Genomic DNA, 17771 nt, shown 5'->3' on the forward strand with positions numbered 1-17771 from the left:
TTCTTTAGGGTAGGGGAGGACTAAATCAGTCAGAGTCATAGAGAAGTATGGTTGGAAAGGACCTCCAGAGGTCATCTAGTCCATCCCCCTGCCTTAAGCAGGATCACCCCTATTCAAACCATCCTACACAACCATAATCTAAACTCTACATAAGACTACCATTAACCCTGACACAACATAAGACCTAACACCCTAGCCTGTCACATGTAAAGCAGGTGAACCACAGCAGCCAATGTCCTGCTTCTATAAAATGTTGCCAACCTATGTACAAGAGCTCCTGTGTAAAGGGCTCTCCGCTACAGAGAAAGGCAAAACCTCCACAGTTCATACTAATCTGACTATGGGATATAATTCCTTCCCAACTCCAATTACGGTAATTGGTCAGACCCTGAGTAGAAGGACAAGACCCTCTAGGCAGGAACCTCTGGCTTTGCTCCTAGCAGGAGAATCGGCACACCCCTGATGAAGACCCCAGCCAACATCCAAAACTTCTGGTGAGGCTTAAAAACACCCTGACACATAGCAGAAAAAATGGGGGTGGGGGAAGCAGGAGCAACCAGCAAAGCCTAGAAGCATGGGAAACATCCATGGTAGAAAACAGGCATAGGCCTAGATCATCCCTAACCCGTGGTTGCCCAACTTCTTCTTGAACACCTCCAGTGATGGAGAGTCCACAATTTCCTTAGGCAGTCTTTTCCACTGCCTCAGTACTCTTACAGTAAAAAAGTCTTTCCTGATCTCCAATCTAAATTTAATTTGCTGTAACTTGAAGCCATTGGTCTGCGTTCCACATCCTTTCTGCAGCAAAACAGAAAAGCTGCTTTACCTCTTTATGGTGGCCCTTCAAATATTTGAAGATTGCTATCATGTCCTCTCTTAAGCACTTTTTCCACGAGCTGAACATGCCTAGCTTCTTCAGCCTCTCCTCATATGACTTAATTTCCAAGCACTTGATCATCTTTTTTGCCCACCTCTGGACCCTAATTTCTCCACCTGCTTTTTAAAATGTGGAGCCCAGAACTGCACACACTACTCCAAATGAGGTTTAACCAGTGCTGAGTGGAGAGGCATTTTCATCTCCCATGTCTCGCACCTAATCCCTCTGTGGCAAGCACCTTTGGATGTCTGCCACTTAAAGGGCTTGTACAGGCTGCAGGCCAGCCTACAGGTGGAAGCAGGCCCCATCAGGCAGTCACATAGCAGTCAGGAGGCTGCCCGATTGGTAGAAGGCTGGCCAGCATGGGTATAAGACCAGACCCAGGGAGCAAGGGCAGCTAGCTGCAACTGAGGAGCCGAAGGATGAACATCACCTGGCCAGAGTACTGCTACTCCCAGAACACCTGGAGGTCAGGGTAGGAACTACAGGGACGGAGGAGGTTCCTGGTCCTGGGGCATGACCTGAAACTACACCCTGCTGGGGTTGGATGCTGTGGTGGATCTGCTTGTGGAAAGGCAGTCTCCAGGAAATGCCACACCTGTGCCTCTCCAGTGAAAGGCGAGTATCGGGTGCTGGAAGGCCTCAGCCCCCCGCTACCTTGTGGGTGACCCTGTGGAGGGGAAAGGGTAGGGGAGCACACCCCAAAGGAAAAGCACAGGACCCAGGCCCACTGAATGGGGCCTGAGGCAGGGTCCAGGCACATCGACAGACACCTGAGGCCCCAGTGAGAGGGCAGAGTGAGAGCCAGAGGCCATACAGAGTAGGGTCTGTGGGCACCTGAAGGACTATGCATAGGCCGGCCGGAGTAGAGGCCCCAAGGAGGGGCAGAGTAGAGGCCCCAGTGGAGGGCATGAGGCCAAGGTATGTCTGAGTGCACCTGAGACTAAGTTTGGGCCAGAGGCCAACTACTGCCCAGCTAAGGGGCCGGGGGAGTAACAGTGGAATGGGATGCCATCTGCAAAGCACGGGACAGGGTATGGGGATGGTTTGGAGCTGTGTATTACACCCTTGTGATCAGGGCATTAAATGGGCAGCCTCCTGCCTAGTAACAGCTATTTCAGTTCCAACAAAGGCACAGCAGGAAAATCAGGTGGGCAGACTGCCCTAGACAGGTGGGAAGGCTGACATTGTAACCGGCCTTGGGATGACCACCTGTCACACCTACTGCTGCAGCCCAAAATCACATCTGTCTTTGTGCAGCTGCATCACACTGCAGACTCAATATGACTCTGTGATCTACGAAGACTCCCAAATCCTTTTCCACAGAACTGCCATCCAGCCAGGTGTCACACATTTTGTTTTTGTTGTTGATTATTCCTCCCAAGGCGTGGAACCTTACATTTGTCTGCACTGAACTTCATCCTGTTAGCTCTAGCCCAGCTTTCCAATCTGTCAAGATCCTTCCAAATTGTAGTTGCATCCTCTAACATGTGCCCAATCCTTCCCCGTTTTGTGTTGTCCACAAACTTGCTCAAGAAGCTTTCTATGCCAGCATCCAAATGCACTAATAAACACATTGAATAGCACTGGACCCAGAACATATCCTGTGGGACTCCACTCAAAACCTCCCGCCATTCTGAAATGGGCCTGTTAATAATTACACTTTGCTTATGGCTATTGAGCCAGTTATCTTCTTGTAGTTGTATCCAGTCCACACTTTTCCAAACTATTAGACGGTCCTGCAGGACCTTGTCAAAAGTCTGGTTGAAGTCCAGATACACTATATTCACAGCATTCCCTTAATCCAAGTAGTTACTTTGTCAAAGGAGATCAGGTTTGTTTAACACGATTTGTTCTTCATAAATCCATGCTGCCTGCTTGTGATCAGCCTTTCCTCCTACATATGCTTGCAAATGGCCTTCCTTAGGTTATTCTCCAGTAACTTCCCAGGTATTGGAGAGGGGCTAACCAGACCAGTTCCCTGGGTCCTCCTTCTTTGCTTTTCTAAAGAGGCATGACATTGGTTCTTTTCCAGTCCTCTGGTACCTAGGCCCATCGCTCATGACTTCATGAAGATCATTGCCAAGGGGTCTGAGATATCCTCTGCCAGTTCCTTCAGAACCCTAGGATGAAGCTCATCCAGCCTGCGGAGGGAGGGACCTAACATGAAAGTAGAGAAAGAAAAACAGTAAAAAGAGCAGAAAAATGAGACTGGTGCACTGGAATGCAGGGTAGAGGCTGCCAAAGCTGTTAGAGAGACCGACAGAGTTTGTTGAAACTTTATTATACAAATATTTAAAGCAAATGGTGAAAGTGTAAAGGTATGTGGTCCTCTCAGGGGCTGAGTATGAAAAATTTGTTAGCAACAATAAATACCATTCACTAGATATTGAAGTTCCTTTCCCCATGCTGCTCATGGGGTTACAAATGTAGGGCCAGCTGTCCATCTTCCACCTTGCAGAAGGAACCCTCAATGGCCCAGCAGGACACAAACTGGCCACATTTTGTTGCAAGATGAAGTATTCAAATTCAAGGCCAACATACACTCAGGCTGGGAAGTGGAAGAGTTGAAGGACATCAAAGCCAGCCCTGACAATCCAGTTTCTGAGGTTTTTCATGGTTGCCATACTGGCCTGACCCAGCAGGAAACTGACCAGGCAGATCATGCTCCCCTTGGCTGCTCAGCACAGGATAGAGAAGATGTACAGTCTCAGAAAAGTCCAAGTCCAGTGAGCCAAAGATGGTTCTGAGGGAAGCAAAGAGCAGCTACAGCCAGGGGCAGTCCAGGAAGGCAGGGAAAAGTTTTTTCCACCTCCTTCCAACAGAAAGGACAAGCTGATGACACTGCACAGTTTAGGTGGTGGACAAAAGTGGCCACAGCCAGGGCTCCATGCAGAAGCTGTCACTGGAGATGGCCAGTTTTCTTGTCAATGAATAGCTTGTACATGGTGTGCCAAGACACTCAAGTTTGTTTTGTTGTTGCTGCCACTAGACCCCGACTCCAAATCACGTCAAGGCAAGTGGTGGAGACAAGAGGCATGACACACTTCGACTACCCACATGTACAGTGCCTTCCCAGACAGGATCTCAAGGCAGATCCCACCTCTGCTCTCAATGGGCATGGAGAGGGACAGCAGAGTGCATAGCCCACCACTCTCATCACTGTCCACAGCTGGAGAAATAAGCAGCAATAGAGGGTCCATCACCAGAGACTGAAAACCCCCTCCCACAGTCCCCTCATGGGGTTACACATGTAAGACCAGCCGTCTGTCTTCTACCTTGCAGAAGGCAAACTCAGTATAGAACAAGAGAGTGTCCCTGTGAAAAGTCTGTTAATAGGGGGCATTAGAGAAAGCTAGCCCCAGATAGAAAAGAGAAGAACAAGTCGGTAGAGGCCAAGTATAGGGAGAGACACCCTGCTCAGGGGACTGAATTTAGAGATTGGGCCAGAACAAGGTGGCCCAAAGATAAGCAGGGTAGAGTGAAGCACCTTCTGGCTAATTCTAGTATTCTAAGGGTAGCCTCCCAAATCTATATTTATTTTCTAACAAGGCATGGGCAGGAAAAATCAGGGCAGTACCACTGGAAGGCAGAGTGAAGAACAAGATTAGCACAGCTGTAGAGCGTACCATGGCCATCTTACCACAGCATGGGCGACTGGTGCCTCCTGAGTCAGTGGGCGGCACTTGCCCCCCAGCGGACAATCAGTGACCACAGGGGTGCCCTCGTGGCCGATCCTGCCAACCCACAAGTGGCAGCAGCACACTGCTGGCACTTCCAGGTGAGCATGATTGGCCTCAGGGATCACTTTTCTTGGCACCCCCACTCCCTAGCCAGCATTCTCGGGGGGGGAGGGGGGGGGGGGGAGGGGTTAGGGTTGTTCCTGCCCAGGGCAGGGGGTCAGACTTGATGATCTGTTCAGAGCCCTTCCAACCCTAGAAACTATGAAACTATTATAGGAACAAGATACACAAACACATATATGAGAATGCTTTTCACAAAATAACTGTTCACTTTCTGATCTCACTATCCTTGTGCTCAAGGGAAATTTATACAACCCCTGAAAAAGGTGGATAGACACTAAAAACCTAGGACTGAGCACAAATATTCACATTGTATCTCATTATAATCTACTTGATCCCTGCTAATCTTTCTTCATAACACAGGCAGTTACTTTTCTTTTGAAAGGTCTTGTTCTTCCACTAATCAAGCCATCTTTTCTTGTCTGCTAGCTATTCCTGAGAATTTCTCTCTTCTCCAATTTCAAAGCCTTTCAGACTACTCTTGCTGTGCCTGCTTTTTCCTCAAACCTGAAGAATGCACTGCATTTGAAGCTTGTCCAAGTCTATCCCAGCCATGCAGTTGGTTTAATAATAGAAATCACCCATAAAAATCCTCTTATCACATATTTCCTGGACTCTCAGGGCTACATCATCACTCTAATGCTACCAACCCTAAAAAATAAGTAAGTAAATAAAATGCTATTGCATATTAAAGGATCGGTGATTTTTTTTCCCCGTTTACACTTATAACATGTGGACATTAGGCCAGGCCCCAGGTACTGAACACTCGTGCATTTTATGAGCTTTAGGGAGATGGCAGTGGAATCATGTTGGGAATTAAGATTTTCAAACTGCTGACAAAAAGATGGCCTATAATAATCATCGTGTGGATTACAGACTTCTAGTGTGTCTTCCACATTCCTAACTTCCTCTATGAGGCTGGGAGCCAGCAGTGGGAGAATGGCTTTGTCCAGTAGGTAGCCTGATGGCATGAAGCAAGCACATTGTGTAGTTATCATGAGTCTGGACAGTACGAAACTGTTTATCCATGTCCTGAGAATTCTGAGAGTTAAGGGGCTTCAAAAGAATGTGCGTCTTCATTATGAGTAAAACTTAAGCCTCCACCTATATGAAGGTGGGGAGATCATACTTTCCCAAGCAAAGAACTACCTCCTTTAACACTGTACAAGATGTACTTCTTGCAGCTTTCCAGATGACCATTATAAAAAAGTGCTGTACATCAAACTGCTCAGTTACTACACATAACATATCAGATCACCTACAGATTTATCTTGCACATTCTCGCATTATGAAGCAACTTTTTCTGCACAGTACAGGATTTAACATCTAAAGCAGGGGTGGGCAAAATAAGGCCCGTGGCCAAATTTGGCCCACTGGGCCATTCTATTCGGCCCATGGAGCCCGCCAAAAATTTAGTAAATTAATATTTGCCCTAGCTCCCTGTCAAAGCTGACAGGCACCAGGGGCAGTAGGACCCAGAGGGAGCCCTCAGCAGGCTTGCAGGCTTGAGCAGCCCAGCCCTGCCCACCCCCAGCCAGTTTCCTGCTTTCCTGCCAGGCCCTGCTCCAGCACCACCTGACTATAGCTCCCAGCTGCCTCCCCGGACTGCAGAGAATAGGACCGTGCTGGTATGGGGGGGTGCAAGAGTGTGTGTGTGTGTGTGTGTGTGTGTGTGTGTGTGTGTGTGTGTGTGTGTGTGTGTGTGCGCGCGCGCGCGCACACACACACACACACACACACGTTTGCAGGCACTGGGCAGAGTGCACGTGTTCATAGGATGAGTCCCACAAGCACACCTCACCATATACATGCACCTACATCTCCCCTTGCACTACCATACACAAATCCCAGCCACCCTCTCCCCATACCTACCTACACCCCACATATCCACACACATACCCACATGCTCCCTCACTTCACAGACCCACACGCCCACAGCCCCCACAAACCTATACGCCCCCCCACAATATACAACAGTAAGACTTAATTTTAAGCTATTATACAATCACCTCTGTGTACACTACACAAACATGTAAATCAGGACAAAAATATTTTTTGAAATCAAATTAATGAATGTTGTAGATGTTCAATTTTTAGAGTATAAATTTGGTATTTTTCTGGTTCTGAGATGGCAAAACCCCTTGCTAAAAGAAGTACTTCTGGGGGCAAGGGGAGGGACTTCTGCTGACAAAGTTCAGGGGTTAGGGGGCAGGACTTCCAGTCACAAGATGGCGACCAGGGGGCAGGGCACCTGTCAAACATTGGGGCTATCCATGCGGCCCTCAACAGCTTGCCAAAACTCAGTAAGCAGCCCTCTGCCAAAAATATTTGCCCGCCCCTGGAGCAGCAGCACTGGGCTGGGTGAACAGCACTGGAGATGAATGCTGCTTACGCAGCAAATCCTGGCTGGTCACAAGCTTCACAGCCTGTTGGGGCTGGGAACAGAGCTCCCCACTACCCATGCATCGTGCCCCCTGTACAGGTGTGTATGGTCTGCAAACAGCATTGTATTGTGAGACATTGCTTTCTTGAGCAACTGCCAGGAATAAAGGCCTGGCACTGAGCCCCTCTCAACAGGCAGGGCTTTTCAGCAGGGAGCAGGAGTTGGGGTGGGGAAGGGGGGGGGGGGGGGGCGTGAACAGCATTCTCCATTCAGGAACCAGGGTCTGTTTGGTCCAGGAGTGGGAAAAATACAGCTTACAGGCCAGATCCAACCCATAGCAGGTCCTTGTTCAGTCCAAAGCAGGTACCTCGGTCCCGCTTGGCCCAGGCACAGTCCAGCCATGGCGCGTCCTGCCACCTCCTGGGCATGCAGTGAGACTGGGGCAGCTCTGTGGTGGGACTGCCTTTCTAGGCAGCCCGGGCAGCAGCAGCTCCTTCCAGCTGCCACCGGCCTCAGCTCTGCAGTACTGGTAGGAACCTACTCCGCACAGCCATGACCCTGTGCATCCTACCCCTGCTTCAGGCTTACCCGCCCAGGCTCAGCAGCAGCAGCACAGGACAAAAACTGTTGCTCAGCACGGGGGTGGGGAAAGCAGCCCTTCCCCTTCCTGCTGCTGCCAGTTCCCTGCTGCAGCCACATGGAGCCTCTGCAGGGCTGCCCTGCATCTCCACTACCATCACCACCGCCTCTGGGCTGCCCCCTGGGGCAGTGGTGGCAGCACAGAGCAGACACAGGGCAGCCCCAGGGGGGCTCTGGGTGGGCACAGCAGGGAACTGGTGGCAGTGGGAGGTGGAAGGGCTGCTTTCCTCCCACACTGAGCAACAGTTTCTGTCCCATGCCACTGCTTCAGAGCTTGGGTGGGCGAGCCTGGAGCAGGTGCGGGGTCGGGGCTGTGTGTGTGGGGCCTGCTGGTACCACAGGGCTGGGGCCAGCGGCAGCAGTAGCTGGAAGGAGCTGCCTGCCACCTGGGCTGCCTAGAAAGGCTCAGGGGGTGACAGGGCCTGCCACAGTGGGGTGGTGCAAGGCAGGCCGGGTTGGGTTTGTGCACAGGTTCTAGCCGATCCGCTTAGGTGGGGGTGAACCCCCCCAAAACCCCCTATACCCACCCACATCCACACACAGCCCCACACCCTCCCCCACATACACACATCCACATACATACCCACTGCACCCCACAAACCCCATACCCATCCTCCATACTCCCCTACAATATACAAGAGTAAGACTTCATTTTGAGTTATTATGCAATCACCTCTATATGCACCACGCAAGCCAGGACAACTTTTTTTTTTAAAACAAAATTAAAATATGTTATTGTCAATGTTTGATTTTCAGTATATAATTTTTTTCCTGGTTCCAAAAGTGTACTTCTGGGGGCAACGAGAGGGACTTCTGGTAGCAAAGGTCAGGGGTTAGGGGCAGGACTTATGGCCCTCAGTAATTTGCCAAACCTGGTTAAGTGGCCCTCCACCCGAAATAACTGCCTGCCCCTGCTCTAAAGAAAGCATACTGGTGAGAAGTAGATGACCCAGTTCTTATAAAGATTCTTTCGCTAACCCTGAGATAGAGTTGCTGCAAAATAGGTATGTAGGATGTTAACTGAGTGGATAATCATAATTTTAATTGGGACTTTCAGTTCTAATTTGAATTGCTTGAATTCTAAGGAGTAATAGCTTCACCATCCCCTGCTCCTCATCCTCTTCAAAAGCTGCTGTTTACAGTTATACTAGACTTCAATATTACTAGCAAAGAGGCATAACACAAAAGTGAATTTCTTTAAAATGGAACTGGATATGTTAACAGAGGGTATGGTTGGGCATGCCATAATTCCATTTTATCAGTGTGTAATCTGGAGTCATGTGGCTATGATATGCAGGCCACCGCACTAAAATAGCTCCTGTAGTGTGGAAGACAGCTGGCAATCCTAAGCCTCAAGGCTTTAGCTAGTCACCCGGGGTCATGAAGGATTATTTCCCACCCCTCCTTATGAATGCTTTGGCATCTGAATTTTCCCCCCCCACACCTTCTGACTGACTGGGACATTGGCCATTACTAAGGCTGGGGGACTTTTCCTGGGACATGCTGATGCTGCTTAGAAAAAAATCAATAACCAAATTTTAGTCAGGAAGGAATTTACTCCCACCCCGCAAGCCAGGCAGACTGGAATAGATGGTCCAGGGTTTTGTCTTCCTATGTGACATGGGACCTAGTACTTGTGCCTAGGATCCTCTGAGTATACAATTCAACTCTTCCCTGTCACCACAGTGGAGGACTACTGGCAGTGCCCTCATCTTCCCTGCTTTTTATCTATGGTACAATGTGAGGTGTTCTTGGTATTTCAGAAATTGTGCCTAGTAATTGCAAGGGTTTTCTGTGGAAATTTTGAGGATTTCTGCAGTTCATGAATGCCTGGAAATGCAGAGAACTGAACTCAACGGCCCAGGAGGTCTCTTCCAATCTTATGTTCCTCTCTACATTTATGTAGATTTCAGCTTCAAATGTCAAAATACACCTGTCCAAGGCACAAAAATAAGATTTTAGGAGTTTGTATAAATCAGGTGAAATACATTGTGCTTGGGAAGCAAGAATCAATCATGCTTTAATTAATTATTGGGATGTTTAAAATGCCAGACTCTGCAAACATTTCTGACCAGATACAATTTCTAACATGGGTATCTCAATTATCGTTCAATATTTAATACAGTAGGTGGACTTTTCAGCAGGCTGAAGGTTAACAAATCCGGGCTATTTTTGCCAAAGGAGTTTTTTTATGCCCATCTTTGCTTAGTAAGTAAAGATTAATTTAATGACATACAGACATGAAACTAATTTTGTTTACCTAAACTCTACTTACCTAAACTATCAGGACTATCAATTGAAAAACACATAAGTATAACGTCTGTATCTGGATATGAAAGAGGTCTAAGTCGATCATAATCTTCTTGCCCTGCTGTATCCCACAAGGCCAACTCAACCTGCAAAACAGGAGTGAAGGCAGTTAGCCAAGGAAGTCATCACAGAGAGTTACCCAAACAACCTGGAAAGCAGATTTCAATGAACACAATTTAAGGAAGGGAACACAGTGCACGCAGCTCCTCAAAAGGGACAAAAAAAAATCTTCCATTTCCTACCCCAAAAATCGATGTAAATAATTTGAAAACGTTTTCATTATAATCTATAGTAGAGGTGTCAAACTCACTTGAGACCCTGGGCCACACACAGATCACAGGGCTCCCAGCAGGCTGGATCTAACTGCAGGGCACGAGTGCTCCTGCAGTGGCCATAGCATCATCAGTGTGGAGTTGATGGGGGCGGAGGCAGGGCAGCGCGGGGTCTAGCAGTGGCAGGAGTGGGGGCAGTGCAGAGTCCAGCAGCAGCAAGAATGTGGGCTGGAGTAGGGGTGGTGCAGCACCTGGTGGCAGGAGTGCAGGATCGGATGGGGGAAGGGGCGGAAGTTGTACAGGGTCCAGCAATGGTGCCAGGTTCAGGAGCATGAGGTCTAGCGGCAGCAAGTCAAGCTCACTGCTGATGGTCATGCCCAACAGGGCCAAGGGGCCCAAATTCTGGTGCCATCCAGTAGCCTGGTGGAGCACACAGCGAGGCTCCATGGGCCAAAACTGGCTCATAGACTGTTATGTTTGATATCCCTGATCTATGGTCATCACTAATCGTAGTAGCTTCCATAAAGAAAATAAGATAGAGGACCTGAAGAAATGTACATGTTCTTAACATCTTAATTTGGGGCAAAATAGGAAGACCTAACAAATATAATTTTGAACAAACATAAAAATAATGCACAATAAAGAATAATACCAATACAAATTACGTTTATAGAATTACAAACACATTTTAAAATGGATATGCTTGCAGGGGAGTGTGTAATTTGGTTGTCTGTCAGGTGTTGAACTCAGTAACCCAAAAAGTTCCCTTCTATCCTTGTATTTTTATATGCAAAGAGGCAAAAGTAACTTTCCAAGCAGCTTAGGTAAGTGAAAGGGCCAGTAACCGATTCCAAACATTAACATGCTTGACTCCAAAGCAATTGTCTATTATTTAAATTACAAAGACAATGATCCCTAAATGTTTCTCTGTTACATAAAAAAACACAAAACTCTAAAACTCTTGGTTCAGAGATGATACCTTTTATTAGACCAACTAAGAAAATCACAAAAAAAACAGAACAAGAAACCCAGAAATCCCTAAGTCGTCATGTGCCCAAAAGCTTGCAAAGAAAGATAATTTTTTTGCGATGTCTTCGTTGGTCTAATAAAAGGTATCATATCTCTGATCCAAAAGTTTTAGAGTTTTGCATTTCTTTTAGTCTCAGACCAACATGGCTACCGAATACATCCCTTTTACATAATGCATTTACTCTAAGATGAGGTTTTTCCCTCCAGTCAGCATGGGGAAAAATGTACCCTCATCTTATATTTGCACACAAAGTGGAGGGGGGAAACAGGTGGCTGCTGCAGCTCTGACCCTGGCTCTGAAGCCAGGTTGGGGCCACAATCAAACCCACAGCAGCCTCCTGCTGCACCCCACTCCACTTACATTCTGCAGCTGCTGCATTCACCAACTTACTGTCAGGTGCTAGGTATCTCCCAGGCCCAGAATACATGGAAACATTTTGCCCTGCCTAGCCAATCAGCACCAGCAACACTGCTGCACTGTCTACCTGGCCAATCAGCAATGTCAACACTACTACATGGCCAAACAAGGCCCAAGCTTCTACCTGCTGTACTCTGGAAGCAGCCTAAGCAGCATCTGACTGTGTGGATCGGGGCAAAAACTGAGGGGGGGGGAGGGGAGTGGCAGGGGGGTAGGAAGGCTGCAAGGGAAAGAAGTGAGTGGGGCAATGGGCAAGGGGGCCATCTGACCCCCCCCCCCAACTGTAGCAGTGGGGCAGGGATTCAAGACAACCCCCCCAACACTTAAAATTCTATACCTGGAAATTATAATAAATTTGTACATTTTCCATATAGAGGATCTAACAATTATGGGGTCATCTTCAAGTAAATACAGTAGATGTACTCTCCACAGACCTTGCTGCAAAGGTACTTGTAAACAGAAGACAGAACTGGACTCTCAGAAATTACATACCATAAAGTTGTGCGAGTCACACCTCTGTATGCATGCTTCTGGGAATCAGATCCTGGTAGACAAAACACTGAACCCTCTTACAGTCTACAGCACTATCTGGGAAGCCATGAGCCCCCTTGAACAAAACTGAAATCAGCTACTCTCACGTGTATGAGCAAGCACCCATTCATTAATGGCTTCTTCAAAGGCATTGGGTATTGGCTGCATCCAAGACTGGGGAGCATGCTGGGACCAAACCCAGAGGTCCCTGGCTAGAGGGTCTTGCCCCTCCACTCAGGATCTAGGTCAGGAAGGAATTTTACCCTATGGTCAGACTGGCACAGACTGACTGTGGGGATTCTGCTTTCCTCTCTGGCAGAGGGCATGGTCCTCTACTGGGATCCCTTGAACATATATTAACAACTTTTTATAGAAGCAGGGCATTGGCTGCTGTGGTTTCCCTGTTTTACCTGGGGCAGGTTAGGATGTTATGGCTTGTGTTGCATCAGAGGTCAGTAATTTTAGGAAAAGTTTAGATTATGGATTTGTATATGATGGTTTGGATGGAGAAGCAGAGTGAGTTGGACTAGATGACCTCTGAAAGTCCCTTTCAGCCCTACTTCCCTATGATTCTATAATTAGACACATCAGTTTTTTTCAAGGGCCTCTGTAAATTCCCACTTGCACAAATGTAGATGTACATACATTTGGAAACCTTTCAAAAGCACAGCAGCTGTTGTGTTCTAATTGTTGTGTGTGAACAAACAGGGAACAATTCAAATGTAGCAAAACTTGTCCACCTTCAAACCTGGTGGAAGCAGTTTGCACATAATATTTAGAACATAATTGCTGCTGCCCTTTGTCCTCCTTCCCCTTCATTTTGCAAGTGGTCTAAACATACATATGCTACACCTTAATAAGTAATGTGCTTAGGTGGAATTTAAGTAGGGGTGCGAAGCTTTGCTGGCTGTTTCATTTCGACACTGTTTCAACTCGTTTCGAGCTTGAAACAGTGAAATCAAAATGAAATGAAAGGCTTTGAAACAGCCTCAAAACGAAATGAGGCCGCTTCCCTCAGCTGGGTTCAGTTCCCCAGCACTGGGTCCCAGGCAGCAGGAGCACTCTCCTGTCAGCTGGGGCAGATTGGGGGCTGCCCGCACCCCCGGGAGGGCTGCGGAGGCGCTGCCCAACTCCTCCAGGAGGTGTGGGCCCCTGATCTGCCTGCCAGATCACAGGATGCTGTTCCTGCTTCCCAGCTCCTGCTCGTCAGCAGCTTGAGGTGCAGTTTCCTAGAAACCCCTCAACCTATCTCTTTGAACCTTGGCAGGCTTCATGCCCTCAAAAAGGGCTAGCATCCCTGCAAGTTTCATCAGAATCAGGCAAGAAATGACAAAGTTATAGGCTCTTTTGTGCTTCCCCATTATAGCTTATTGGCAAAACATTGAAACAGTGTCAAAACAGTGAAACCGTTTCAATGAAACGGAACAGAACAGTGCTTTTGAAATGAAACGAAACTTGAAATGAAACTGTTCAGTCAAAATGGAAGTTGAAGCAGAAAGCTGATGTTTCTCACAGCCCTAAATTTAAGTGCCTGGGGGCCAACCTTTTTGGCAGCTGTGTCACAAATTAACCCCGCACCCTCCCCAAGGGTCTCTGATCCCTTTCCCTTGCCCAATCTGCTGTCCAGCTTTCTGCTTCCTGCCTGATGCTCCCTGCCTGATCTGATGTCCTGCTTTATGCTTGCCACCCTGTCTACCACTGTACTACCAGTCCCCTCTCTGATCTACCACATGCTACACATAAAGGGTGCCTGTGCCTCCCATGGCACCTGTACCATAGGTTGGCCACCCCAATCTAAGTAATCCTACTGAGGTACATACATATCCATTGTCCAGCTTCCAGTACCTGTGAAGTATGCAGGATAAAATATACTGCTGTGTGCCTTTAAGGTTACTGTGTGTACCCGTTAGGCCTCGACCAGCCATTCCCAACCAACTCGTGAACAGTTACTCTTGTCCTGCTTCTGTTTTTTCTTGGGTACCTTCACTGAATGAATGTCTCCTCCCCAGGGAAGCTCCCTGTACTTGCCTGCCACATCGAGCCATTCTGTTTAAGAGTAGAAGGTTCCCTCCAGGGTGGGACTTGATGGGACATGTTGTCTGTGGATGTTCTTGGGGCTCCACCTTCCCTACATACCTTTCATATGCCAACTAGCTGGACTTGTCTTGATGTTGGTCTGGCCAAGTGTGTTGAGCACCGGCCATGTGGTGAGGTCCCGATATGGGTGACCTGATCGTGACGTCAGGCTACAAGCCACCTGTTCTTCCTTGATCCCTTCCTCAGGGTCTGGCCTCTGTGCCCAGTGATGACTGTTAGGCTTCTTTAAAATATCCCCGCCTGAAGTCCCCAAGGGCCCCTGATCCCTCAGCCCCAGCGTGCAACTGAAGGCCTCTCTCCAGCCTCGGGGGGGGGGGGGGGGAAACAAAAACAAACAAACAAACAAACAAACAAACAAACACACACAAAGAAACTCCAATGAATGCTTCAGGGAGGGAGTGCTTCCCTTCCCTACTCACGCTTCCTGAGTGTTGTGTTGAGTTTGGTCCCACAGAGTCCTTCTAAGCTCGCTTGCCTGGTGAAACCCTCTTTGGGACTCTGTTCTTAGTCCTGTCCTGGAGGCGTGCCTGGCCCTGCTGGCTGGTGCAGACAGCCACCTCCCAGCTGTTGCTCCCTGGCTTCTCTCTCTCCTTGCTGGCTTTTATTGGAGCCAGCTGGCGCGTCTTGATGACTCATCACCCCACGCCAGCCAGCTCCAACCGCGTTAATAAGCGGCTGGGTGAACCATGCGGGCAATTTCCACAGCTGCTTTCATTCTTTGGCCTCTGTGCCTGTGGTAGTTAAGTTTCTTTTTATTTCGGGGCTTTGCAAGGCGTTCCTTCAGGGCTGTGGCATTTCACCAGTGCAGTTCTGGCCCCTGGGAAGTGGACTCCCTCCCCATGTTTCTTGTCGCCTTGTGACACTGTGATTAATTTCAGAGACAAAGCCCATCATGTTATGCACTCTCACTGGCCACCTACTAGAAGAGAAGCAGCAATGCAGCTTGGAAGGACTACTTGTCCTCTTTTGATCTTGGTCAAAACATGGAACAATCAGGACTGCCTCAAATGAGATATCTATTTATAGCCAGGGTGGGCTATCCAGCAAAATGTGGACTGTGGCACTGCTCTCAAACATAATTTTAAGAAATCAGATGCTGAAACAAGACAAGTATTTGGTTAAGTAATGCACCAAAGTCCACCTGGCTGTTCCACATACCTCAATATAGGCAATATAATATGCCTGATATAAGTTACAGTTACAGCAGTAACTTAGGTGGAATGCGTACTTTAGTCTCTAGGCTTCACCTACAATTTCATATAGCTATACAATACAAGGCAATTTGTGTTTAAAGACTGGCATTTTTCTCTACAACTATTAACAGCTAGAGAAGCCTAAAGAGTGTTAAATAATGGTAAATAAAGAAAGAAGGGTAAATAGACCTATACAGGTGGCAGGTGAACTTTAAAAGATGTAGCTGACAAGCCTCAGGTCTCTAGATGCACTGAATAGCTCAGAATTGCAGTAACCCCTACTTGGCATGGTAATACATCCTTAACTGGACGAGGCGGGGGGTGGGGTGGGGGGAGGTGGAGATAATTTCTTTGTTTGCTCGCACCATTCAAGACTGGTTTTCTTGAGATCTTCAGGGAGATTCTCCTGTGAATAAAGAGAGTTGCTTGCAAAGACATGAGACTGAACTTGGATGGCCCAGGAAGCTACTTCCAATTTTATATACCTACATTACAAGTGCCTGGAATGTGGTGTTTTTAGGAAACTCGCTTTTTGCCAGGGAATTGGTGGCTTGGATTGAATCCAGGATTGTCACAATAGGAGTAATTTTCAGGCCATGTTGAAGTATGGCTCTCTCCTGAATGACTGCATCCATGATAACTAAAACAGGCTACAAGTTTTTTGAGTTTCAGTTCTTGAGGCTTTGCTTTGACAAGACAACCCTCTAGACCAGTGGTTCCCAACCATTTTTTGCCGCACCCCGCTGTTGGGAGTACAGTGTGGCAGCAGTGGCCCAGGGGCGGGGGAGCTCTCAACACATGGCACGACTCCTATTTTCTGTGCAGTGCTGCTGGCATTGCCCCATTGACCCTCATTTGTGTCGTGACCCAGGGTTGGGAACCACTGCTCTAGACAAAGACATACATAAAGACCCATCTGAAACACAGCTAGCACTGCTAGGCACTTAGAATACCTTCTAAACAGGTTTGAAGGGAGAACAGAATGACTGGCTCCCATATGGGACTCAGTATTTGATGTGGCTCTTACTAAAGTATGGATGTGTCTACAGTGATCTCATTAAAATAGGGATGAAATGATTTCCATCTACGCGCCATTCAAAATCATTTTCTGAGCCAGTGAATAGTCAAGTTTCATGTACATTGGTCATGAAACAATGCAAGGGGTGGCTTATTGCTGATGAAAAGTTCCAGTGAAGTTTACTTTGTTGTGGAACAGTATGATAGCATTGTGCTTAATTTGCAAACAAAATATCAGTCATGAAGGAATAAAATATAAAATGGCGTTATGATATAAACCATAGTTCTTACAATAAGTAATTTGTGATGGTTGAAAACAAACAAAAAAGGTAGCACTGTTGCAGAAGGGTCTTACAGCCCAAAAGTCCATTTTAAAAAGGCTATCCCAGGCAACAAAGCTTCTGTGCTGGCCAGTAGGGCTGTGTGAAGTTTCACTGAATGTTTTGTTTCAAAGACATTTCAACACATTTTGAGCTTGAAACAGCAAAATTGAAATGAAACAAAAAGCTTTGAAACAGCTTCGGAACAAAACGAGGGCACTCAACTTTCGAAACGTTTTGAGTTTCAAAGCAGCCTGGTGACAAGAGGCAAGGGAGAGCCAGGGCTGTTCCAAGTGGCTCCGCAGCCCCATGGAGCTCAGGCCAGCGGCGGGAGGCAGAGTACAACCCTGGCTCTCCCCACCTCCTGCCGCCCAGGCTGCGCTCCGAGTGACTCCGCAGCCCCATGGAGCTCAGCCCGGCAGTGAGAGGCAGAGCACAACCCTGGCTTTACCCACCTCCCACCGGCTGAGCTGAGCTCCATGGGGCTGCAGAGCCACTCAGAACACAGCCCTGGCTCTCCCCTGCCTCCTGCCACTGGCCCGGATGACAGGAGGCTGCTGCTGCCTGGGACCAGTGGCAGCATCAGTCTTCCCTGGTGCTGGTCCCAGGCTGCCCCCAGAGCTGGTCCCAAGTGACAGTAGCAGCCTCCTGTCATCTGGCGCAGATCCGGGCGCCCGTACCCCCGGGAGGAATCCAGCACAGCTCCATAGCCCTCCTGGGGCTGTGGGCCTCTGGATCTGCACGCCAGATGACAGGAGGCTGCCAGCAAGTGTCATGAGTTTTGCTTTTTGCAATTTGAGGTGCTGTTTTCAAGAACCTCTGCACCTATCTCCTTGAAACCTGGCAGGCTTCACACCCTCATAAGGGGCTACCATCTCTGCA

General features: G+C 48.1%; 1 protein-coding gene across 1 annotated transcript in view; it reads right to left on the minus strand.

Annotated features, from left to right (window-relative positions):
- The window catches only part of RHOA (ras homolog family member A), an 84412-nt gene that overhangs the window by 27301 nt on the left and 39340 nt on the right, over positions 1 to 17771 (minus strand). Inside the window, exon 3 of the mRNA XM_006258188.4 lies at positions 9978 to 10098. Coding sequence (XP_006258250.1) covers positions 9978 to 10098 — 121 coding nt within the window. The remainder of the gene's footprint in view (positions 1 to 9977; positions 10099 to 17771) is intronic.

The sequence above is a fragment of the Alligator mississippiensis genome, chromosome 12 (assembly GCF_030867095.1).
Source record: "Alligator mississippiensis isolate rAllMis1 chromosome 12, rAllMis1, whole genome shotgun sequence".
NCBI classification, from domain to species: Eukaryota; Metazoa; Chordata; order Crocodylia; family Alligatoridae; genus Alligator; species Alligator mississippiensis.